The 26901-nt window shown below is 40.0% G+C and overlaps 1 protein-coding gene across 9 annotated transcripts; it reads right to left on the bottom strand.

The window, feature by feature from the left end:
• Positions 1-5585: 5585 nt before the first annotated feature.
• Positions 5586-26570, bottom strand: LOC103715368 (OVARIAN TUMOR DOMAIN-containing deubiquitinating enzyme 4-like). 9 transcript variants are annotated; one of them, XR_015971125.2, is made up of 8 exons: positions 26440-26569; positions 15125-15356; positions 10587-10708; positions 10227-10267; positions 9487-9585; positions 9218-9382; positions 7476-8679; positions 5593-7384 (listed from the first exon to the last, which is right to left on the bottom strand). XR_015971125.2 is itself a non-coding variant. In XM_039118337.2 (7 exons), exons 2-7 carry the CDS (start codon positions 15155-15157, stop codon positions 8664-8666), a joined length of 513 nt encoding a protein of 170 aa, XP_038974265.1. In that variant the 5' UTR covers positions 15158-15356; positions 26440-26569; the 3' UTR covers positions 5592-8663. The 9 variants fall into 9 exon arrangements, 8 of the variants coding, with proteins under 8 accessions (XP_088562899.1, XP_038974265.1, XP_008801193.1 ...); XM_039118337.2 differs by having other exon boundaries at positions 5592-8679; positions 15088-15356; XM_008802971.5 differs by having other exon boundaries at positions 5593-8679.
• Positions 26571-26901: the final 331 nt, after the last annotated feature.

The following is a 26901-nucleotide window of genomic DNA, read 5'->3' as shown; positions in this document are numbered from 1 at the left end:
GTGAAGCCCTTATGGGCATGCATAACTAAGAAGTCCAAGTTTATTTGAAGTCTTGTGTGATGAGTCCATTGTCATTTAGGGAGAGTCCTAGCTAATTTAGACTCTAGTTCCATGTGCCATGAAGAGTCCTAGCCGAGTAGGAGTTTCATTTAATTTGTGATTGAATTAGTCAAATATTTGTAAGAGTCCATATTTAGTTGGAGCCCTAAAATTCTGATTGTAAGAGTTCTAATTTTTTCAACCTCTTACTCTGTATAAAGAAAATTTTGAAGAATAAAATTCAGAGAATAAGATTGAATTGAGTTAGAAATTATTTGAGAGTTTTTCTTGTAAGAAGTGAGATGCTTCTTCCCTTAGTGTGATGCCAAGCCAGGGTCGGCCCGAGCAGTCGCCTAAGGCCTCGGGCCAATGACCAAGGAAGCAAAGGCCCCGAGCCAATGACCAAAAGGAAGCAAATGCCCCATATAAAATGGAAACAGGAGCTGGCTACGGGTCGTCCCCCTTGATGAAAGGGACGTGGAGAGAGTTTCGGCCTGCAGAGGGGCAATTTGGAAAGTTGGGGACAGTAGTTTTGTTTTGGGTGGAGAGAAAGAGAGAGGAGGGATTTGGTTGGCTTGATACACGTCTGAAGCCACTCGTATCTTTCATCCCTTCTCTTTTTTGGTTTTGGTCTTGGTCTTGGTTTTCCTTCCCTCACATTACTCCTGATCCAGCTGGGCCATCAGGAAGAAAGATAGGGGGATTGGAGATGGACTTCTTGGAGGGTGGAGATTCTTTTAATTTTCTCCTCTCAGTTTCTTCTTCCCTCTTGGTTGGTAGAGAGAGAAAAGGAGGGAGGTTGGAGATTGAATGGCTGCCGTGCTGTGAGGTTGCAGTTGCTGCTTGGGTACTCGCTTGAAGGGGAGATGGTGGGATGGGACTTTTATTAATTAGATGGAGTGAATTTCCCATAATACCCTACTTTCTCTTATAGAGAGGTCCCTTTCTGGACAAATTCTTTCCTTTACCTTGACCATGAAGTGCCATAGCATAACCTTTTCCTATTTTGCTCTTGCTTGACATGGTAAACATTACTGCCAAGCATTATCTCAGATATTTAATTAGTTTTATGGGCTATTCCTTAGCATAATTACTTTTCCATACCTCCATTCAAAAATTATATTAAACTAAAAAGACTTTTTATCCGTCTTTGTTGCATTCATGTATCTTCCTTGAAATAATGTGCTTGATAGCTATCTATTTTCATATCTTTTTTTAAAATATTTTATATTTATTAAATAAAATTATTATTTAAAAAAATGCCTCATTCAATGAATCCGCCTTAGGTCTCCAAATGTATTGGGCCGCCCCTGTGCCAAGCATTGGTAGAAGTTGGTGAAGGTGAGACTCCTTCTTCACACCAACTCTTAGATTTAAGTTAGCATGAGACTCTTTCACTCAATTCCATAGTTATCTTTCTCTTATCATGCCACATACCTCCTAGAGTCCTAGTTTCGTTAGGATTCTTAAGCCCCTTTCATACCACCAAGTCATCATGCCCAAACCCAATGCCAATTTGGGTCCCAACCAAATCCCATCCACCCACAATCTTTCAAGTACAATCCCCATTTGGCCACACCCCATTGAACACCAAAAGGCCATCTTCATCATCTCCTTTCTTCCACTACAAGGAAGAAACCTTAGCCACCATTAAAAAAAGAGAAGAAAAGAGAGGAAGCTACCGCCATCATCTTCAAGTTCCACCTCCTCCGATTTTCCATCTGCGTCAAGTGGTATCAGAGCGAAGTTCCTAATAAGTGCTTAATAATTTATAATTTAGTTATATTTCCATAGCACTTATCAATGTTTTTAAACTGATAAATACATATTTTACCATGAAATTGAATAAACATTGAATTAAATTTAAATTATGGTAAGAGGTAAATAATTCTTTTCTTAAACCAGATTTTGAACTTGTCTCTCTCTTGATTGCAATCTTTCATGAAAATTACAGGAAAACATATAAGGAGGAGATTGTGTTGACCCGGTTTGGTAACCTAATAGAATTGTAGTCAAGCTAAGGTTATAATTAAATGGATTTTGGTACTGATTCGATCGAAAGTTATAATTAATTTTGTATGGGGTAGAGGTTTGATTAACCCTTTTTATTAGGTCACGGTCCTGTTTTTAGTCTTGTCTGGTTGAGTTCGATCTGAAGCAGCTTAGCAAGAATTAAATTTAAATAACAATGGGCTCAAGGACAAGTCAACCATCATGACCCACCTCAAACCCAAAGTCAATTCCCAACCAATTCCTTACCTGCCTTCATATAAAATTTATAAATTTAAAACAAAAAAAGGGAAAATAATGAATATAATAAAATAAATAAAAATAATTTTGGGGAGAATCACTTATTCACTGTTCATATGAACAGTGTCCCGTAAAAACACTGTTCATATGAACAGTGAGAAATAATATAATAATAAATAAAAAAATTATTAAAAATGTTTCACTGTTTATCTCCTTCCTCCCGTTATCTATCCTTCCCGTGATCCCGCCTCACAGAGCGCCCCCTGCCCGTTCCAGCCACGCGTCACAGCCGACGCTCCAATCCTCCACGCGGTGCAGCCGGCGACCAGATCCTCCGCCTCTTCATCCGCCTGCATCTCCGCCTCCGCACAGCGGCCATTCGGAGCGATCCTCCCAGCGCATCAACCGCGTGCCATCCGCCGCCCGTTCCACCTCCCAGCAGCCGGAAATCACTCCTCCATGATCAACGCTTCCAGCATCCCATGAAATCAAGCATCTAGCCGTCTCCCTCTGCCGAATTTGAGCCATTCCAACCGTCCGCGATCCCATGGAATTGGCAAATCCTTCTTCTTTAACTCCACATTAATCCCGCAGCCAGCTCCCATCGGATGAGCATCCGGGATTCGCATCCTCACCAGCGTACTCCCAGGGGATCCATCACCGGTGAGAGGGTCTATATGAAGAAGCCATCGGCAAAGAGAAGGGGGGAGGGAGGACGGTGAGAAGAACCAAGGAACAGAGCATGCTTTGTTATGGTGCCGAGAAGAATAAAAAAAAAGAGGGATGCTGTGAGCGGATGAGTTAGAGAAAGAAAAAAAAAAAAGGAAGGACTTGAGACGGATGGCGTGGAGCATTTCAGCAAGCCGATCAAAGTCGCCGAGCATCATGAGCAGCTAAACCTCGGTTTAGGGGTTTGATGAAGCCATAGAGGAGTATTCGTTTCATTTTTATTGATTTGAGTTTGTATTGTAAGAGTGTTGCATGATGAAGAATTTATCAATTGATCTTTATGATTTATCCAATTTATGTGAATCATTTATCTTGCATAAAATATTTTACATAGATTGATCTATTTCATCGAATCCAACACTTGTGGTTTGGAGGAGATATTCATGTGACATCGATTTCATGTTTAATGATTTAATGATCAGATGCATCATGCTAGGTTAGACAGGTCATGCTTATCGTTAGAGTAGATGGTTTGTGCTAGACTTAGATGATTCATGCTGGGAATTAGTTATAATTTTCTTTTATGATTGCTTTGGCTTGTAGTCGGAAGCAATCAAGTCTTAAATACAACTCAATCATTGAAAGCGTCACGAATATAAATCTATCGGTGGATTCTAGCCCTAAACACCTCCCTCCATAGATAATTCATACTATTACATCTATATTAATTCTTAGTTTTTATCATTTACTCTAGCTTATACCCTTTGAAGTAACTATTCAATTAGGAAAAAATAACTTGTCTCCAATCCCTGTGGACCGACACCCGTAATCACTATCCTACGGGATACGTGCTATTGCGTGGTTTATTTTTGAAATTGAAATAACCGATCAATTCCTGCATCACCATGAGTACGAGAAGCGGCCATCCCTACAATGCCTATCGACATCAACTTGGATACTCTACCATCGTGAGTATGAAAAGCGGTCATCCCTATAATGTTGATCATCAGTTTGGATACTCTACCATCATGAGTACGAGAAACAACCGTCTCTACAATGCCGATCATCAACTTGGGCACTCTACCTTCATGAGGTCGAGAAGCGGCTGTCCCTACTATGCCAATCAACAACAAGAAGAAGAGATGCTGGCTAAACTCGCCAATCAAATTGCTGCTATAAAAGCACAAATACAAAAGCTTCGCGCTGTCAATCCACAAGTTGGGCGACGCTCTCTAGAACGCAACAACAATGACGTCCCTTTCTCTCGAGGTAATCCTTCTTTTACGAGATTTGAAATTTCTGCAAATAGGGGTACATATCCAAAGCGAGGAGCAGCAAGGGCCAATGAAAAAGAAAAGGTCCTATGCTGCAAAAAGGATGCCAAAATGATTACTACAAGTGCGGTGGCTAAGAGAACTTTGCTATTGTTTGCCCCACCAGAGACCAGCGCTTTGTGTTGGCGTGTGAAGAAGATGAGATTGCGAAGACATTTGCTGTTCCTCCTAAACCCACTGAGATCGAAGAAGAGGAGAAAGGCCACAAGGAAGAAGTCGACGCGGTGGATTGGTTGCACACCAACATCTTTCACACCCATGTCGAATACAACAACAAGTTAATGAACCTCATCATCGACAACAGGAGTTGAATGAACATTGTCTCCTATGATTTGCTAAACAAGATGGAGCTGAACCCGGAATCTCATCCCAAGCCATACCGACCACTTCGGATTGCTGATTTGAAGCCTCAAAATGTAGTAATCCAAAGGGTTTTATTTGAGGAGACTCGAGGAGATCAGCATTAAGTTGGAGTCATGCATGTCATGTACGCATCAGTTGTGAAAGAAGTCGGTTTTGAAAATTCAGAGGTGATGCCATCCGATTTCAAGGAGGATAATTGATTGTTAGTAGAAGTCGTGAGGAGCACAAGCAGCGCCCAGCCGATCCACGTGTGGTGCCACGCCCAGCACCAGCGCGCAAGGCTGCAACCAAGCGCAGCAGTCGCATGTAGCATGGCCTCTTGGCGTTCGCCCAAACTCGCATCCCGTGCACACTGAACCCGAGTCCCATGCGCATCAGACCCGTATCTGTGCATGCCCATCCAGTTGGTGGCCCGTCGACTCACCAACCTAAAGTCCCAGTTCCACCAAGACTCTCCCAACGTGCACCAGACTGCACCCATACATGCACCAGATGGCGGATCCCTGCGCAACCACATGTCCAGCAAAGTGGCAGCAGCCCAAGTTCACTTGGGCTAGGATTCTTCAAGTCAGTCCCAACTCAACGGAGTCGAGTTCTTCTCAGCAAGGAGAATTGATGCAGGAGCATGAGCCCAAGCATAAGGTGTGCGTGGAGATTGAGTCATCTCCATGGTCATGTATCGAATTACATTGGGTCCAAGAGTTTCAAGACCAAAACACATTGGTTCCAAAAGTTTTAGCGCCAAACTACATTAGGTCCAAGGGTTTCAACGCCAAATTACATTGAGTCCATGTGGCATTGAAGACTCCTAATTTATTAGGAGACTTGAGTTAAGGATTTGGGTCCAACATTGGGTGTGTCCAATGTTACATTAAGTCTAGAATTTTCAATCCAAAGTTAGGAAGAGTCTTTGATTGTTTGTTGGCTTGTTGACTTATTCCAAAAGGGCCTGAATTTAGGATGAAATTAAGGGTGTACGTGAAGACTTTTTTTTGTGGCATGCGTGAAGCCCTTATGGGCGTGCACAACTTGGAAGTTTAAGTTTATTTGGAGTCTTGTGTGATGAGTTCATGTGCCGTTTGGGAAGTGTCCTAACTGATTTGGACTCTATTTCTATGCGCCATGAAGAATCCTAATCGAGTAGGAGTCTCATTTAATTTGTAGTTGAATTAGTCAAATGTTAGAAAGAGTCCATGTTTAGTTGGAGTCCTAAAATTCTGGTTGTAAGAGTTTTAATTTTTTCAACCTCTTACTCTATATAAAAGAGAGGTTGAAGAATAAAATTCAGAGAATAAGATTGAATTGAGTTAGAAATTATTTGAGAGTTTTTCTTGTAAGAAATGAGACGCTTCTTCCCTTAGTGTGACGCCAAGCATTGGTAGAAGTTGGTGAAGGCCAGACTCTTTCTCCTTCTTCACGCCAACCCTTGGATTTGAGGAGAGTGAGAATCTTTCACCCAATTCTATAATTATTTTTTACTTATCACGCCACATACCTCCTAGAGTCCTAGTTCCATTAGGATTCTTAAACCCCTTTCACGCCACCAAGTCATCATGCCAAAACCCAATTCCAATTTGGGTCCCAACCAAATCCCATCTGCCCACAATCTTTCTAGCACAATCCCCATTCGGCCACACCCTATTGAACCCAATTAAACACCAATTAGCAATCTTCATCATTCCCTTCCTTCCACTGCAAGGAAGAAACCCTAGCTGCCATTAAAAAAAAAGAAGAAGAAAAGAGAGGAAGCTATCGCCATCATCTCCAAGTTCCACCTCCTCCCCATCCCCGTCTGTGTCATCTCTCTTCAGAAAAAGGAAAATAAAAATGATTAATAAATTTCATAATATTTGATTATTTCTGAAATGCTTACTTGGTCTTATGAGTAGCAATTAGGTCAGATCAGATTGGATACATATTGGGTTGAATATAGGTGAGACTTAAAGATTTATCAATCCAATTCTAAACTATTTATTGAACATATCAAAATTCTATATTCGAAGCTAACATATTTATTAAATAGATAACCCAACCCAATTTACATAACTCATTTATTAAATGGGATAAATTAAGTTTAATAGTTAAATAGGTTAAGTAGGCTTTTAATGGGTGAAATGTATTTAAATAGATATAATAAATTAAACAGGTTGTATTAAACAAGATAGAAACTGGCTAAGTTGGATTTAGATGGGTTAAACAAGTCTTAAACAAGTTAAGTGGGTCGGCTCATGATTTGACCCAATTTATAAATGTGTCAAGTAGAATAAATGGTTCAGAGGTCTAAACTTGAATCTGACTCATTAAATAATCAAGCTAATCAAGCTAGGCCTGTGGACGGTTTTAATGGTCGTTGTCCATCGGCAACAGGTTCCACACCATTGTTGTTAAAGTTTGTACCGGTTGGACCAGCAGGTTATGCTCGGAAGATACTGCAACCACAAACTAAGGATACAGGCGATAAGATTCGAGGGACTCCAGGTCGTTTTTTCTGCCTGTTTTACCTGTTGCTACCGGTCTGGTTGGTCCTCCTGGGCTTCCTTTTTCTGGTCTTGTTCTTCCTTTCCCACAGACAGGCCGTTCTGTCTCACTATAAGCCCAATCTGGTGGTCGAAAGGCTCCTAGCTAATCAAGCTTCGGGAAGGTGACCATCCGCGGCACATCGACTACTCCGCACATAGAAAAGAGCGGAAAGCTCAAAGGTCGCTGAAGCTACTACAACCGAGGGCCCTCTGATGTTAAATCAGAAAGAGCTTTGGGTAACAACAGAAGCAAGAAGATTAAAAAAGCAATAAATAGAGAGTGCTTGATGTGTCTGCACACCTGATACCTGAACCTTCTTTTATAGACGAAGAGTTGTTGTCCCACTAGATTCGAGCTCTAGAGTATCTGGCTTAATGAAAAACTATCCAGATCTTGCTTATATGCATGAGCCCATGAATTTGAATCTGAACAAGACTGAATCTCTGTTATCCCATGCATGGCCTCTTGATTGGCTGATTCATTTTGGGCCATATCATCAACGATGTGTTGGAGGGAAGAACAAGCAAAATATAAATGCCTACCATCATGTATGCTTGTTTGAACGCCTGGTGTCATCTATCCCTGAGATATCACCTGTGGGAAGAGTGAAGGAATAAAATCCCAAGGATGTTATGATCGTGAGATCTATATGCCCCTACAATGTCTTCGTTCTTCCGTCTGGTCGGCACCTTCACGCGTCAGCGCGCGCGCACATTAGGCAGAGAGGTTCATCATAACACGAACGAAGTTAAACATGTACCCATTCTAGAAGTGATACTCTGATGATATGCCTTCCACATACAACCAATAATTTGAAAATAAATATTTCAACAAAAAATAAAATAAATAAAAATGAATTAAATCTATTCTAAGACCATTTCAAGATCACGTGTACAAGGTAATTTAGAGTGTGTGGCTATTAACCATATGGTCACACTTCTGAACATTTCCTCTACGATGAACTCACTCTTTCTTTTATTGGAAAACAAAAAAGCATGCGTGTTACATGTGCACATTCTAGTGGTAGGTAATTGTGTAGCAGTCATGACAAATGATAGTTTCTTTCTTTTCAAAATGTCCACTTCAACTACTTGGTTTTAGAATATTTCAGAACCTAGTGAACAAGGCACAGCTTTTGCAGAAGACAAATGCAATAAAAATAATCAGTTTTGTTGCCAGAACAAATTTAACAACACTACCATTACTAATAGTAACCAGCAAGAAAGTGATTGTTTTGCCGTTTCGTAGTTCATTCAGATTGAGTGATCCATGACCAACAAATAGCAATAGAAATATATTGACTAATTATTCTCATACCATATTAGGTAGAAGCATGATAATTATAGATGCTAGATAAATTAGTTTAGAACAAACAGCCGAATTTAAGTTTTTAAGTGAAATTTCTTATTCAGATTTCTGCAACTTGTCGCTGACTTTACAATTACCATAAGCTGCAAACCCACTGAGTCCTGCAGTGTGCATAGCTGTTTATCTTTTCACATACCTGCCAAAGTCCAAAAGTCCAAAAAAAACTTCTCAATTTAGTCACAAGAATAACATAATGGGAAGTTTCTCTCACCGCGCTACAAAAGAAAAGATAAGTCGCTCCACATTACTTTGTGGCAACTATTGAGGAAATATAAATAAAGGCCATTGGTCAATATATGTATCTAGCCTTCACTGCAAACTAGGTTAATGTGTATTTTAGTTCATGCAAGTATGAATGTTTAGTGGTATCAATATGCCATCTAACTGTCCCCGATTTATCCTTTGCTTTTCCTTTTTTGTTTTCTCGTTTAAGCATTGTCTATCTCACATGCAACAAATTATGCATAAACAAAAGGAAGAGAAAACTTCACAAGACACATTTATTAGAACTGAATTTCACGTCAAGATGCAAAGTGTTAGCAGATATACGGACACTTATTTATGTAATGTCACAAGTTACTGGCCGCAACAATCATCGACCTTTTAAATACGAGAGTACTGCTAACTTCTACCCTCATCGAACTCTCAAAATGACATTGATCGACAAATCTTACGATTTCAACTTTGTTCTTCCAAGAGGTATCTGCAAAGCATCATAATGCCCATAGCCATGATAGAGCACACGAATTGGATCTTCCTTGCCATACTCCTGACCATACTCTGATATAATTTGAAGGTCATCAGAACCTCTAGTATGCATGTAAACAGTAATTGGCATCCTGGAAAGCCATTTATTTCATGAGAAACTTTGGAAAGCTATGGAGACCCTAATGTGAAAGGTGTTTGGAAGCAATCAGTACTTCACAGCAGAAATGTTACGAACCGAAGAACATGCGAACACATGAGCAGCTCAGGCTCTCCTCCCCACATATGAGGTTTTCTGATCTGCGTAACATATGTATCAAAATCACCTTCAAGAAACCTACAAGCATGACAAAATTATAGGTGAAATAGTTACTAATACTGCAACATTACAAGTTGATTTAAATAAATCAGTGCATAGGTAGATGAGGCGATAATGCAAATAGAAGACTATAATCTCTTTTGGGAAAACTGTAAGTTGACACAATCTAATAAGGAGTTTGACAATATTTTCATCCACCTGTTTCCTTTCTATTCTCTTTTTTTCTAGAAATCCAATGATCAGACCACGTTCCTGACAAAGGCTAAAAGGTTTAACATCTTTCAAGAGAATGAGACAAAGGTCAAAGCCAACCTTGACTTCATCAACCACCCATTAGTGTTTTGAGTTTGTCTGGTCATTTTAAGTTTGGAAAATAACCAGGTTTTTTTCTTTCCTATCCAGAGATAGATCGGTGCAGGCCAGATAGCACTTTAAGCTCTTCCTCATGCAAGTCCTACAAGAAGTCCATGTGGTCTAGAAACTTTTCGCTAGGTTTCTTGACAAATTAAAACATAACCTAGCATGGCTACAATCTATCATGAAGAAACCTCTTTTATCAGCTCAGATGTGCTACACTGTGTTTATCCCAGTGCTAGCTTGTGTAAAAGAACTAGTTGTATGAGGCATCAAATAAAACAATCAGAATAACAAAAACTGACCACTCGGTGTCCGATCGTCTTGTGATAAATTCATTCGCAACCTACTCATACAGAAAATGCAATTATCAGAGGAAAATGTTATTGACTCAGAATTTAGAAAAAAAGAAAAGAAAAAAAAAAGAGAGAACAAACTATAAACAACAGCAAGTTATATAGGAAATGCAATGGCAAAGATAATTAAAGTGGACAGTCTATATGAATTGGGCATAAGGCAGATAAAGCATGGATATCAAGAACGAAACCAAATAAGTTTATTTGAAATGCATACTTTAGTTCGATGTTCTAATATAAACATGGGATGGGTCAGTTCAGATATCGTGACCTAATGGCAGAAGGAACAAATAAAGGCCAGTTTATTACTTTTAGTCTCAGTTCATCTGCTAATTCTTTCTGAAGGTTTTCACTTGGAGATGGTTTTCCTGTTCTCAGGCAGGCACCATGAGCCACAGATCTGAACAAGCATCTTCCATCCCCAGGTATTCCTGAAACATAAATGATGAAATCATGCCTAATATCTTCCACAGAAAGTAGTGCTAACTGTTAGGCAGTGGAAACCATTAAGCATATAATCCATGCACCATTGCATTGCCTATTGATAAAGTAATGGTGAAACATAGGAAATCAGGAGTTACGAGCTAAGATGATGATTTGCTGGATCAATATGTGGGGTACAGCCATAGAAGAAGCAATACAATTCTAAAATTTCAAAACATTGTTCAAGGAGAAAAAGATGTCATGTCTAAACTAGCAAAGAATTAGGACCAACATAGCTGGTCAAGTATTCACTCAATTGTGAATTTTATTATTATACATACCAGCCGATAATGTAGTGTGAACTTTGTCAATGGCTCAATTTAGCATCCTGGAATCCCTATCAAATGGATAGGCATAATATAAACGTAATATAAATTTCTGACTGGACATCAAGCTTATTTTTATAATCAAAACAACGTACAGTCAGTTAAATTGATCTGTAGCTTCATTGTTATTCATTATAGTTAGTATGCATCAAGTCAACAAAAATTACTACTAGACCTTGACATGTGCACTGCATATTATAAGATGTTAATTTTAGGGTTTCTAATTTTTTAAGATATGTATCCTTTTTCCATACAGTCACCTTATTTAATTCGGAGATGGGAGTTCAACTTTTTCAAAAGAGATAAGGTAGGCATTAAAAGAAAAAAAGGTAAAAATAAATGACCATGGTCCTAGAAGCATAGTTGAAATACCCATCTCTTCTTTCCACATGCCAGTTTGTTGAGAAAGGGAATAGCCAGCTTTTTAAAATAGATGTCTTTATTCTTTTCTGCACACTAGTTCGGCTTTCTAAGATACATGCTTTTTCCTCCATTTTGCATGCCAATTTTTTGGGAACTAAGGTATCCTATTTCCAAGACATGTGATGTGGCCTAAAATCAATCTACCTATCATAGGCCGACATATGGCATAACAGAAGGCTCTTATTTCTGGGTGCATCCAGATAAAGAAAGCGAAGAGATAATCTTCTACTCGGACTCTAAAGAGTCCAACCCTAGTGGGACAACGACTCCACATCAATAAAAGAGGGCCTAGGGTACTTGATTTGCATCTCAGATTGTTCTACACCACTCTTCTCTTTTCTTTTTTCTATTGTTCCACAAAGTTGTCTAACTTAAGCATCAGAGGCCCCATGGACGGATCGGCTTTGGCAAATTCTGTTGTTGTTCTTTTTTCCTATGGGCAAGTTGATCAATGCTCTCTAGACCTCTAGCAAGGTCAGACCAACTTTTGGCAGCAACAGATTGGCACCGTCTGTAGGAAATGAGAATATATCCCATCTTCTTCCTTCGATGGATCTCAACATCTTCAGCAACGGTCTTGTAGTCGATGCATTCACGAGCACCTCAACGGCCGACTCCTCTTCTGTAACCACCCCCAAGCACCACCTTTTCTCCGTACGGGCATACTGGGAGACTATGATGGAATCCCTAGTTCGCAAGTCCCCCTCCATGCTGCCATAATGCAAGTGTCGTGCGCATGGGACGCACAACCGTGCATCATGTCGGTCAGAACCATCATCGCTGCAGCCACCATGGCGTCCACTGCTGCAAGCCGCCTCAACCTTCATCAATACACCATCATCAAGAGCACCCGTAAGTGTCCTACTTCTTCGTCTTCATGGGTGTCACCCTCTTCATCATCACTATCAGAACCACCAGTGGCCCTTCGCTCCTCGCCGGAGCCTCCTAGCTCTTTTTTCCACTTTTGGCCACTGTTTGCCCTAATCCTGCCTCTATTATTCATATTTTGCATCTGTTTCCTTGGTTCATCATCACATACTTGCAATTATGGATACATTTGATGCCCTCTGCCAATTTTTATCATTTCGGATGATCCAACACATCAACTGCTCCACTGCCATGCAAAACAGCTAAATCTGCTGAGTTTAGTGACTCGGGTTTGAAACCCAAGAGGGGCAACAAGATGATGATAGCCAGACCGGGCTTCAAAGAATCTTGCAGGCTTCAAATAGGTATGCACACATATGCCATGTGTGAATTGAATATTCATTAAACTAATTTCTCTTTAATGGTTTTAAATGCATGAGACCTAGCTTTATAGCTCAACTCTTCCCCAAATGACGTGCAAATATCCCCAAGAATTCAAGTCTTCAAGGGCGGACTATAAAAATGGCCCTCCGCAGTGTGAGAACTACAGGACCCCCGACCTAAGGTGGGAACCACGGAGGGACCACCACCCTTGAATCATAAGTGGTAGCTTAACACTAGCTGAGGTAAAATCCTAGCTGTGGCCAAGTTGAATTAAAGTGGTATGCCCGACCTCACCTATTGCAAGCAAAATCAACCCATGGAGGAAAAACTAGCGCTGGCTAGACTTGGATTACAAGTGGTCCTGCCCGGACTAGCCAACCAGGCATAAAACCATCCAAGGAAAGAAGATCCTAGTTTCGGCTAGGTCAAACGAAAGTGGCAGCCCAGCCTAATCAATCGCGAGCTAAAGCCTACTGAAGGAGGAAATCCTAGCTCTAGCTAGGTCGGACGAAAGTTGCAGCCCGGCCTAATCGATCACAATCTAAAGCCAGCCAAAGGATGAAAATCCTAGTTATAGCTAGGTCGGATGAAAGTGGCAGCCCGGCCTAATCGATCGCAAGCTAAAGCCAGCCAAAGGAGGAAACTTCTAGCTACGACTAGGCAGCCCCACGTACTCGGTCATGAACTAAAGCCAGCCAAAGGAGAAAGTCCTAACCAACCAAAGGAGGAAGTCCTAGTTCAACCTAGGCATGGACATCAGCCAATGACTTGTCCGAGCTCAACATGAGGGCAAAGGTCCGAACTCAATGAAAGGGCAAGGGCAACAGGAGATCGACCTCATGCAACTACAACATTCTAACATCGACCTCAAGAGGATCGCAACCACAGCAATACGACCTCAAGCACTTGGATAGATTCTTTACTCTAGAGTAAGTGTTAAAGAAAATTTAAGTTAATTCCCACTATTTGACTTCTCACATGTAGAAAAGACTTGGATCCATCTAGATGCGAGGGAAAAACAAGCTTGGTTCTCTTGTTTTCATTTTCTATTTTTTAAAACTTATTTTCATTATTTCTAGAAAATGAAAGTAGAAAATTCTTACTTTCATTATTTTCAAAACAAGAAACTTATATTTTTTACCACAATCACTAACACCACTTATACAACTCCACCGCCACAATAGTTGTTGCCACCACCACCATCACCACTACTATCGTCGCCATCATCATTACCGCTACCACTATCATCTCCACCACTACACACCACCCCAACCACCTCTGCCAAATCGCCGCTGCTACCATGGCCTCTACCACACCAGCACCATTACCATTACCACCACTACATCGTGGATGCCCCCACCAATACAGCACAAAATGTAGCCAATAAATACTACGACTAGCTGGACCATGCCAGGCAAAGTCGGTGAAATTGTTCCGAACTGAGCAGTTCTGGTCGTACCGAGCTATCCCAGCGGTGGACCAAGACAGCTCCGGCAATGGAAACAAAATTCGTTGCCAAAGGGGGAGGAGAAGAAAAGAGAGGAAAAAAGAGAGCGGAGGAGAGAGGGAGGTGCCGGCCGGCCGGCGAGCCGTGCGGAAGACACTCCTCCGAGCTCCAAGACTGGAAAACAAGTCGGGTCTCCTATTTCATTTTAAACAGGGATATGGCCCCTTTTTCTTAAAGACTTCACTTAAAAATCGCAAAAAAAAGAGGTCAGACCCCTGTTTCAAATGAAACAGAAGACCAGCCTATTTTCTGGCTGCGGAGCCTTCCTCCGTCTCCTGCCCGGATCACCGGCCTCCGACGGCTCTCTGCCACCCGCCCTCTCCCCTTCTCTTTTTCTCTCCCGTTCGCCCTCTCCCCCGCCTCCTCTACTGTATCGATGTAGGCCCGGCACGGCACAGTGCAGGCCCATACCGACTCGTGCCGCAAGACAACCGATCCGGAGTCCAGTACCGGCACAACAGACCATGATACCAGGCTTCGAAGGAGCTAGCAAATTCGTCAAAGAAGACTTCAATAAGAAAATATTTGATTTTATTTCTTCTGTAAGTAAGTGTGCACACGAATGAGATTTAGAGATTTTTGCTGGATTTTTCTATAAATTTTCCATTAGAGACATCATCAAATTTTAGCTTAATTTCTATATTTTTTTTAAGAATAATTCTAGCATGTTTCTTTACTGTTGCGTCCTAATCGAGCAAGAGTCCTAATTCAACCATTAAAGCCAAGACAAAAGCATACTTGAAATAGGACTAAGTAAAAAGAAAATATGTTAGAATTATTCTACTACATATATACAAACATGGCTAAAATTAGATACAACCTTCAATAGAAAATTTATAGAAAAATCCAACGAAAACCTCTGAATCTTGCTTGCTCACATGCGTGCTCATAGGAGAAATAAAATAAAATATTGTCGTTGAAGTCTTCGCCCATTAATCTGCTAGCTCCTGCAAAGCTTGACGTGGTCCAGCTAGTCATTGTACTTGTTGGCTACACCTTGTGCTGCATCATCCATCATCACTGCCGCCACCACCAACATATTGCAAGCACCCTCGCCACCACCGCCACTACTATGACCACCTCATCCATCTGTCATCATGTTTATATTTTTAAAAATAATTAATTATACCAAACATATATTTTTAAAATTTAGAAATAAAATAGAAACAAAATTTTTATTTTTTATTTTCAAAAATAAGAAAAGTGAAAGTGATGCCAAACAACCTTAGCTAAGGCATTATTGGAGGCACCTTCTCTAGTTGCAGTTAGTATCGATATCCACTTCTTAGTAGGGTACATTTATTGAAAGAAAATCATAAGCATGTTGGTTGAAGCTATTGGATGCATATCAAGTCAAATATTTGAAACAATTCTTAGCAAAGTCCGCTGAACCAGTACCGAGATCCGTACCAGTTGACGAGCAGGTCGGTATGGTTCTGGCCATTCCCGGCTCATTCTGGCCAGTTCCTATTAGTTTGGGACCGGTCCACCCAGTTCGGAGCCAATTTTGAAAAAAATAGGTGAACCGACCCAGTCCCCCACCGGGTCGGCTCGGTATGGCTCAAACCGAACGGTTCGGCTCGGTTCAACAAACCTTGATTCTTAGTGGACACCAAGTAGAGAAATATGGACTCTCAATATTGTCTCCCTGACCAAGGATGAGGCCCACCACCATATATTATTAGATGGGCTTGTTATCATGATTAACTATTATTAGAAAAAATATGCTTACATGGCTTGTGTCTTTGCACTAAGGTCCATAACAAATGAAAATGATCACGATATGCCATAAAATTACATATGTAGAAAGGTTAGTTTGATATCATGGGTCAATTCTATGTTGCGGATCAGCTTCATCTTAAATTTCACAATAGACACTAGACCGGCAACCATGTTGCCAAAATCATGCAAATTAAATCCTCAATATAGCTAAGAACTATCACTATCATCCTAATCATCAAATCAAATCAAACTAACTTATTAAGTCATTTAAATTGGGGAAGAGTGCCCGCGTGGGTGCTCGGCCGCACAGGGAACAACGCCTGCAAGCTGGGAACCGTGCGCCCGGTTTAATGCCACTCTGTGGCATTTAACGTGGGGGTGCGCGCGTCCGCGTACGCTCCAGCGTGTCTATGCGCGTTTAGCGGTTCGACACTGGTTTAAGCCGGTATGAACTAGAACCATACCGGTACTGGTGCCCACTCGTACATCGGTACGGTCGATACGACAGACTTTGAATAAGACCATAGATTAAATTAAGATATTGGGGCATGAATAACCAATGGGATGCTTGTACCCTTTTTCGGTACTTGGCTAATCTTTTCACTCACTCTATCTTTTTTTTCTAATGGATTTGCTGGGAATACCATCACCATCTTCTTTTACTATTGTTATCACTCAAGTCCACAAAATCATTTTAGGGAAGGGTTCTTAATTCTGCCTTCATCAATCAATGATCTAGGCTAATGTTATTAGTGCCTCACAACTCTGTGGCCTTCAACATGGTGTTGGCTTCCTTCGGCATTGTTGCAACTCCATTGGCCCAAGCCTCGGAGGGATTTCAATCATGATTCAAGTACAAAAAAGCCTATTGCCATCAATGGCATCCCAACGAGAATAGGCAAACATTAAGTTTCATGTGTCTTTTAAACATCCCATTGTGGAGAGACTTATTCTCCTCAGCAACATGTTGTTGACAATAATGGCTCCACATAGAGCAAATTTATAAAAGCTTTAAAAGGAGAATCCAGTTCCTTCCTCCTTGCGTTGCAAGGCAGCCTCTATTCTTTAGTATAAGTAGGTGTTTCTTGATAATGATCCTAAAAGGAGCGTAAGCTCCATCATTGGTTTTAACAAGGGGAAGTATACAAAAGCATCTGAGAAAAGACCCAACAAACCCTCTATTAAAGAGAAGACATGTAGATGTACCCAAAAAAAAAAAAAGGAGGATAGCGTTCAGGTTTTTTCAGCCCACAATGCTAAGGGTGCCCCAATCCCATTCATTATCACAAGTGTATGAAAAAGAGTGGCATATATAGCGAACTTATCCCTACGTCCTCCTCTACCAAGAAGATCATAAAGAAGAATAGGCACCATTACCAGCAACAATGAGTCTGCTAGGCTAAGCTTTAAGGCCTTAAGCCAAACAAATTAGTTTAGAGTCAAGATGTTAAGCTGGTGGTCACTGTTCCAACAACAAACACCTCTAGCCTGCCAAAATAAAAAGCTCTCCAATCTAATTCTGCTAAATTTAGAGAATGAAGGCGGAAAAGGAAAACCTCATAAAGACGAGGATCTTGTGAAACAGATTTGCAAGGCTTTTGTATCTCTTAAGAAGCGCATGGCCCAAAACCTAAGGATCACCAACCAAGGACTCAAGCCACCAAGGGCCTGGAAATTTGCTACCTATTAGTCATGGTCTTTTCAATTCTCAAAATTATAAAGAAATGAGCTAGTGTAAAGGCCTCTACCTTCCTTGTCTCACCAAAATCAACCATAAGAAGGATGGTACCTAAAAAAATTAAGGGAAAAAAAGCTCGAAGCTCACAATTATCAGGATGATTGGAAACTACAAACATGACAACCTAGCACAAAAAAAAAAAGCAAGATTATTTTTGGAGCTGACATCTCCATGCAAGAGGTTGCACGAGTGAGAGAAACTATGACAAAAAGCTCCTAGGCTCGGGATCATCATTCCTAACAAGAAGCCAAGAACATTAGAATCCTAATTAGATAAATTTTTAATTCATTTCTTGAAGATATCATTTATGAATTGGGGGCAAGAAGACATTCAATACCATTATTTGGGCTATCGCAAATTGGGGGGCATGAAAGGTGTTTTTACGTTAGAAGAGGGGGAACATGTTTGCTTTGCTACAATGCACGATAGGCCCATTTACCCGCCCCACAATGGCATAATGTGGGATTTCATTACAAACTTTAGTACGTCTAAATATTTTACATCAACTAGTGAGATGTTGAGTAAAAAAGTGAATAAGAATAAAAGGAAAATATAACAATAGAAGGTGAAGGACATGGGACTTGTAAAGGTACCATGAGTAAAATACAAGCCATTGAAAGATTCGTTGGCAACCTAAAAGGATGCTCGGTGTAAAAAGGTCAACTCGTAGTTAGGGTAAAAGCCCATATGGGTATTCACAAACAAATTTAGGAAACAATGCTAAGAAAAACCTGGGATGACTCATAAGAAGGATTTTAACTTAGCAAAAACCCAAGTGGCAGCAAGGTTATCTAAGGAAAGTAATTCATGTAAATGTAAGTCTATGTAACATGCTTTGGGCCTAGTCATTCTTAAGTTGATACATTCATGTGCTGGCTGGGAAATATATATGCCTCAATACAAAACATCATAGTAATAAAGCCAATCATTCCCATCGCTTGCTCCAGTTATGACAAACTCTTTTCTTAAAGTTCACATGTTTTGAGGCTGAGAAATTGTCATTAAAGCAAAAGTCAAATTTCAGCCCATCTTGGGATAACCAAATTGGGTCATTCATTACAGGTGGCCACCTTAGCTAGAGCATCAGTCCAGACACCTCTTATGCAGCGAGCCATGCATGTGCTAATCAATATGCATGCCCACTTGGGCAGCATTTTTGGAAGGCACAAGTGTAACTAAAATACAACTCAACAACCTAACTCATGAGCAGATTGGTCCAAGACTTTCTGATGCACATCAAGTCAAATGTTTGGAGCAACTCTTGTAGTGCATACCAAAGAACAAAAATATGGAGTCCCAATTGACATGCTAACCAAGGGCCCATGCCAACATTTTCAAGTGAGCTCCTAACCATGATTGACTGTTATGGGCATGGTCTGCCGTACCGATCGGTACGGGTTTGTACGGGCCGGTATGTACCGGTACCGGACAGAACCGGTACGATACAGTTATATTTTTCGGTTTCAACTATTTGCAATCTGTAACGGTCGGTATCGGCCCGTAATAATGGGACTGACCATCATAACTCATTGCCAAGTAGCTAATTAAGAAATACCATGATAGTTGTCTTGATTTGAATTAGCAATGCCATGAAAATGCATCACTTACAAAATGCTACTAATTGGATCCCACTTCCAAATCATTGATTATTAAGTGGAACAACTAGTTTGATGTAATGAAATCAGACCACATCGTGCAAGTGGTTATCTCATGTTACAACATGGTAATTACAACCATGTTGTCATAATAAAGCAAAAACTAGTTTCTTGAAATGACTAGAGATCACCAGCATCCTCCGGTGTTCACTTGTTCCATTTGATGCAGAAGTTCAAACACCACTTCTCTTGTGCAAAGCATGTGATGCAGAAGACATTTACAGTTTCCATACATATGCCAAGGCTTGTTGTACTAGTCAGTACCGTACTGCACAGAGTATACCGTACCGCACAGAGCGTACCATACCTACCGGTATACAGTCTCGTATTATACCAACACTTGGTATGCTTCGCCGTCTCGTACTGTATTACATACTGATATTGCAATAGGATGGTACCAGTACGGGATCCAGTATCAAGATAGTGAACCTTGATTGCAAGCATGTATATTGAACAAACACAAAGTCGATGTGCAAGAGAACATATATGCCCATATTCCCAAGTGCTAGCAATGTGCTAACAAAGGCCCTTTTTTTCGAATTTTTTTTAGCTTCTCATACTGGGTTGTACCCTATTGCTCTGCACCACGCACATACTAAAAACCCCATGTATGTAGTGTGTGCCATGAGTAGCTATATACCATCCAACTTTGTCCAATATATTTAATGATTCGGGATCCACATCCTATATTGTGAAAAAGTCCTAGATATATAAGGGTCCTAGAGCAGTGCATGACATCTAACCATAACTACTAGGGCCAACCAACAAAGTTAATGAGCCAAGCCACCCTATGTATGAAAGTGCTAGAAAAAATAATTAATAATGAACAAGATCAAAGAAAGAGAAATTGTTCCATTCCCTTACCTCATAGTCCCCAACTATTCTCAGGCCTCTTTTTAGTTCCTCCACTCTCAACTATGGTACGCTATACCATACCAAACCGGATGGTATAGAGCCTACCATACAGTATCAGTTTAGTACCGATACGTGATATAGGGGTGTACCAGCATACGGTATGTTGAATCAATCCCATATCGTACCGTACCAACACAGTGACCGGGTAGCACCAATATGGAGCCCGGTACAGAAACGGCGTACCTTGCCCTTAACTTTCTTTGTTTAACTTTCTTACTTCTCTAGCTTCTTCATATCTAAGGGTTCATTCAGTTGGGGGTAATCTAGCATAGATTACCATATCTGGTACGAAAAGAGGATGAAAAAGATGGTAAAATAAATCGTGCATCCCATACCTATTTTACTGAGAGAGAAGATAAAACAAATACCGCCATGAGGTGGTTTTTTTTCCACACCAGATTACTGAACAGGGGTAATCAAAAATTGTCATTGCTTGACAAAGGTGCATCTGCTTTTTTTGTTGAAGCAAACAAATGCCCCCTTTTAAAATAGTCAATCCCATAGTGGTCCCGACGCAAAATAGAACACTAGCTAGCCATTAATAAGAAAATGAAAATGCTGAAATTTATTTATAATAGAAAATATATTTTCTAATATATGCATAATTAATTTAAAAATATTTATTCACTCACGTAAATCCATTTCAAAATTTGAAATGGCCCATATTGACAACCTTCATATAAGTGGGCGATAAATAGCCAACAAATGGATTGAACAAAAATGATGTTATTACTTTAATTGTTTATTCAAGGGCATTGTTAATAGATTACCTTCAACTACGCATAGTAATAATCTTTTTCCAATGCCATTTTCTAGAGTAATTTTTCCGCCAACAAAATATAGTTAATTTATTTTTTCCCACATTCATTTTTCCAGATACATGATTCCTAAGAATCGTTAAATTACCCTGTAATCTGACATACCTCAACCAAACAAACCCTAACATCCTATATAAACCAAATGAAGCCCTAAGCAATGGCTAGCCCAAGTCCTGAAAGTGTGCCCTCCTTTCCATCTTATTCTATGGGTCACCCTTAATGAAATTGTCCCTATCTCCCCACCATTCGAGCTAAGAATCTATATCCCAACTGAAGCCCTTCTTCATTTCTTTACCATCAAAGATCATAGAATCTCATCCAAATGTAAACTCCATGTCTCGGTTCTCAAAATCAAAGCTTCCACATTCAAATCTCACAATCCCATTCCAACAAAACCTCCAAACCTTAAATCAACTCCCATTTTTGACCCTCCAAAAGCCCATTCATGCACCAATTCAATGCGTGCATTATGCCTAATCTCCATAAAATGGGAGAAGAGAACCCCTTTTTTCTCGGATCCATATAAATGAAGTCTCTAGCTCCATCTTTACCATAAATGTGCTTTGTGGGCAGAAAATTAAGATCATATGAAAAGTTTTTAGCGATAGTAACATCAAGAACTTGATCTGGTCATAATGCAAAAAGATCCAAGGGTCAATTAAGGAGTAACATGTCCATTTGGCAGCAGCCTGCCATTTTACAAAGCTTCTTAGATGATTGTCTAATCAAGTTCAGAGCATGTTGATACACCTCGTGTAGAAAGACAGTTTGTGGCCATTGCCTAGGATTAGGACCGAATTTAGAGAAATATGAACAAAGCTTATGGCCATCACAATTGTGCATGATGAGCCTTTAAAAAAAAAAAAAGATAATGTTTTCCGATTATGAAGGCAGAGTTCTTAACTCTAAAGAGGTAAAGAGTTTAAAGTGCATAGTGTTTGCCTTCAAGATTTCTCAGCTTCAAAGAAGAGAAATTTGAAGTTGATAACCTTGAAGTTCAAGGTTGGTTGAACTTTAAGGAAATTAAGACTACTAGTGCATGGTCTTTGCTTTCATTCATAGCCTGAGAGTAAAGAACTTAAGAAATGGAGATCACAAGGTCTTGGCTAGCAGGTGTGGCCTAAATTTGATGTAATGAAAAGGGCATGCCTCCAAAAAGTTGAAGGTTAGAATGAGTATCCTCGATCCTCTAGGATGTTTAAGCCCAAGCGAATCAAGGTTTGAACTGCATGGCCTTGTCATAATAGCTTGGAAAAAACACAGAATTCACATCAGCTTCCAGTGCAGCCTCTTAACATGACAAAGCCATAAAGTCAATGAATTTAGCCTTTGGTTACAGCCTATCTGTAAAAGAATGAATACCAAGCTTGTGTCCTCTGCCCTTGGCTATTTCTTAGTTCCAAAGGAATCAAAGCATGGAGTTCTTAGACCTAGATCTTAGGAACTAATTCCAAGAATGAATAACATAGAGTTCATGCTTCCACCATTGTTGCTGACCCAATTCTAAAGGAATTAAAGTTTAGGGAAATTGCTTGTTTCACCTTTAGGTCAGCTTACCTCCAATAAAAGATCCACAATATTTTTAAAAAGATTCCAACCCAAACGTAAAATCTGAATTGGCAAATTAAATAGAATGCGACTTTAAGTCTTTAAGCTATGTATTCTAACTTCCAAGTCCCCAAATTGTGCCAAGCAAATCAAATTGAACTTCCAATCACTAAACTAGTTGAATCAAAATAAATTGACCATCAGATCATCAAAAAAACCATGCAAATCAAGTCAAGATAGGCTCTTAAGAATTTAAACCAGCCATGGTGACCTTCAGCCCTTAAACTGCAAAGAAAATTTCAAGTCACTAGGAAAATTAATTTAAATTGACCTCCAAGTTGTTCAACTAAGCAAATCAAGTAAGATTTATCTCTTAGTTTTCAAACAAGGTAAACTGACCTTTAAGTCATAAATGGGTAAATTAACCTCCAGTTCATGAAACTAGGCAATCCAATCAATTTGGCCCCTAAGATGCTGAAATAGATAAACTGACCTCCAAGTAATGAAACTGCAAAATCAAAACATTTTAAACTCCATGTGATTAAATTGGCATGTAAATTCCTAAACTGGGCTACTCTTCCCTCTTTATCCATGAAAATACATTAAATTTATAGCATATTCATAAAACTATACATGTATGCTGGAGTATGCCCCTGCTTAAGCCATGTAAAAAATAATAAACAAGTAAATTGATTACATCAAAATTTTAGTTTATGTTGTGGACTTCCTTTTAGTCCTTGTGAATAAGTTCTTTTAATAGAAGGTGCTCCAATTCCAAGGTATTCAATGGTCAAATCCTTGAATACATTGAAAGAGGGGGAACTACAATCAAAAGATCCTCTTCCATAGGATGAACTTTATGAGCTCAATAAACATTACATTGTGAATCCTTTATTGACCTTGAGAGATGTCAAATCATTCTCAAAGAAACAGATATATGATCCCCTAGCTTCAATCTCTCTGCTTGCTTACCCATCCAAAAACTCTTCATGGAGAATTATATCGAAATGATTAGTGCATTAGGGTAAAGGCCAAAAATGTTACAACTACATAATTCTGCACCAAAAGGCAATAATTTACCATATCATCCAATTGCTTTTCTTCCCAGTCCCAATATATATATATATATATATATATATATATATATATATATATATATATATATATATATATATATATATATATATATAACTCAACTTTTTTTAAAATACTAGTTATATTGCCCAAAGATTTTGAATGTTAGGCAAATTTAACTATATTTAAAATATTTAGGTTTAAAATTAATTATCACTATTTTTTACAAGAAAACCTATTATACACAAATAGTTGTGGATCATCAAACTGATAGAGCTGAACTAAAAAACTTTAATGATAAAAGTTTGGGTGGGGTCGGGGGAGTGGCAAAGGGAGAGTCCCATACATGAGGTTTAAAAAAGAATTCTAACCCTACCATGCCTAGGATGAGGAAGAGTTTGTCTAGTTTAAGAGCGGAGACATTGTTTAATGGAGAAAACTAATGAAGACTATACTATGAATTGAAAGTTGGCATAATATTGCTTTGAAAAAAAAAAAAACAGTTCGGAAACATTCCCACTAGTAATACAGTGTAAGGATTATGAACCAACAAGTCAGCAACAAAGTTACTCACTTGCCCAATATAGTTCTCATCGTGGTCGGAAAAACCATCCCAAATTGCCCAATTCGGGGCGTCCGAAGCCGTACCAGCGGCGAACTGGGACTGCTCCAGCAACGAAAACGAGACTGGTGATGGAGGAGAAGAAGAAAAAAGGAGAAAAAGAGAGAGAGAGAGAGAGAGAGAGAGAAAGAGCGAGGGAGCGAGAGAGAGGGAGATAAAGGAGGAGAGAGGAAGGTGGAGGCCAGCCGACAGAGGCCGGGGAGCTGCGAAAGAGGGGCTCCACCTCCGATCCCTTGTTTCGTTCGAAATAGGGGCTCGGAAGGGGCCTTATTTATTTTTGCAATTTTTAATTGAAAATCGGCAAACCCATTGAAAAAGAATTAAGTAAAGTCAACAATGGGTTTGCCGACTTTCACTTAAAAATCGCAAAAATAAAAGAGCCCCCCTCTAGGCCTTTGTTTCAAACGAAACAGGAGACCGGAGGTGGAGCCCCTCCTCCGCCTCCTCCATGGCAGCTCCCCGGCCTCCGCCTCCTCCGTGCGGCGATTCTCCGGCCTCCGCCTCCTCCGCGCGGTAGCTCCCCGACCCTCCGCTGGCTCTCCGCCGGCCTCCCTCAGCTTCCCCCTTCTCTCTTTTTTCCTCTCTCCCGTTTTTTCTCTCCCCCGCCTCTTCTACTGCGTCGGTACAGGCCCGGCACGGCACAGGCCCGTACCAATCAGTGCCGCCAGGCAACCGGTCCGAAATTCAGTACCGGCACGGCAGACACTGGTTCTCATCAAAAAAACTTCTAAAAAAATTGCTCATAACCCTAAAATCAATTCAGAATAAAAGAACCAGATCGAAATGTTAGCTTTGTCATTCATTGGAGTGGCAACTAAATAACCCAAATACATGGATAAAGTCATCAGCGTAATGAAAATATCCAGTAAAGCTACAAACCTCTAACTGATCACTTCCAGCATAATCATGAAAAAAAGAAAGTTGCAAAGCCCTTGTCCTCATTCCTTTATCCAATGAACAAATCCACCGATTAAGTAAAAGTTTGGAAGCAATTCGTCAACATTAGGGATTAAGCATTTATAGTTCAGTTTTCTCACCCACTCAATCCACCTTCACTCAAAATCCATATCATAAGCCATCTCATATGAATATTCCTATATGTAGATATTTCAATTCCTAAAGCCCTCCATAATGATCTTACAAATTATCAGTAAAAAGAATAATATGCCTATGACCTTTGTAAATCATATCTTTCTTCTTTTTTCACCAGCTTACCATAAACATATACTACTCAAGTTGTAACAATCACAACATTGCGGGTTGATCTTAATTTGCACCTAATATTGCCCATAGGTGCACTGTGGACCAACTTCATAGTTCAAAGTATATTTATATTTATAACAAGTCACAGAGGATGATCTCATGACTTGTCACATTCATGACTTTTATGATAATTAATGCTAAATAGATAATAGCGGAATCTTCTTCTTCCCCATGTTCTGGAATTTTAAAAGTGTTGAGTTCCATTCATCAAAATATTTTTTTAATGATCTGGTTATAGAAAGCACACGAGTATCCTGCTAAAGTAAAGCATGCAAGCTAGAAAGTATCAAGAAAATATTTATTGTTTTACGAGAAATTTCTCCACCGAAAGCAAAAATCTGTAAGGACAACCAGATAAAAGAAGAAACAGAAGAAAAAACACCAGAACACATCATTTAACAAACCTAAACCACTTTCCATATAAAACTCTAGAGAGATCGAAGGAGAGAACTCAATCCCACAACACAAGTGCGGCTAAAACTGGAGCCAGCAAACTCAATCAGGAAAGCAAGAGGAAAGAAAAGAAAACCATTTTAATGAACAAATACCACAAGAAAGGAATCGAATGGATCACGAAACGGTAGTAAAAAAAGAACAGAAGAGAAGGCATCGGAATCTGATGAAGTAGGATCCAATCGGACGGAACAACATACGAATCGACCGCAGATGAGGGGGATCGTTACCGAACGCACGGCCCGAGCTCGACATGGATCGCAGAGCACGGCACACAAATCGGTAATCGCGTTTGAGGGTTTTTTCCCAAATTTGGGAAGGGGAATTGCAGGGGATTTCGAAGAGGAAGGGACGGTGGAGTTACCTGTCTATCGAACTTGAATTTAAGTAGAGGAGACGAATCCATGGAACGATTTTTCTGACGTGAGAGAGCAGTATGAGGGGAAGCTAAAGTAGAGGGCGGCGAGTCGAATCGAATTCCATACCTCCTTTTCCGCCTTTATTTTTCCTAATTCTTCTGGGCACTCTCGGAATTAAGGATTCGAGCACCGCGCGCCACGTCCGGTCCTAGGCACCACGTGTGATCGGCAATGACAGGTTGGGCGCGGTAAAGGGCTGGTGGATCCGGAAGCTTTATTTACCAAGCGGACCCGAATATTGGGGCTTGGAATATAGACGGGCCCAGCTTGACGTTCGTTCAACAGTTTAATTGTAACTCTGTATAGCTTGAAATTTTCAAAATTAAACTAGTAAAATTATACATGCGAGTGCATGTAGAGTAGGATCGGAAGAGCTAGTAAGTTATAGATATATATATATATATATA

The sequence above is a fragment of the Phoenix dactylifera genome, chromosome 11, assembly GCF_051530095.1.
Source record: "Phoenix dactylifera cultivar Ajwa chromosome 11, Ajwa_hap1_PhDact_Kaust_v1.1, whole genome shotgun sequence".
Classification (NCBI taxonomy): domain Eukaryota; kingdom Viridiplantae; phylum Streptophyta; class Magnoliopsida; order Arecales; family Arecaceae; genus Phoenix; species Phoenix dactylifera.
This window is presented reverse-complemented; position numbering and strand designations above follow the sequence as displayed.

Excerpts from the sequence above, each read along its gene's own strand:
- LOC103715368 (XM_008802971.5), bottom strand. The coding sequence starts at position 15,245 with ATGACTAGCTGGACCACGTCAAGCTTTGCAGGAGCTAGCAGATTAATG. Across the intron at positions 10,268-10,586 it reads CAGATGAACTGAGACTAAAA|GTTGCGAATGAATTTATCAC; the intron begins GTAATAAACTGG and ends CTGTATGAGTAG. Across the intron at positions 9,383-9,486 it reads ATGTGTTCGCATGTTCTTCG|GATGCCAATTACTGTTTACA; the intron begins GTTCGTAACATT and ends ATGGCTTTCCAG.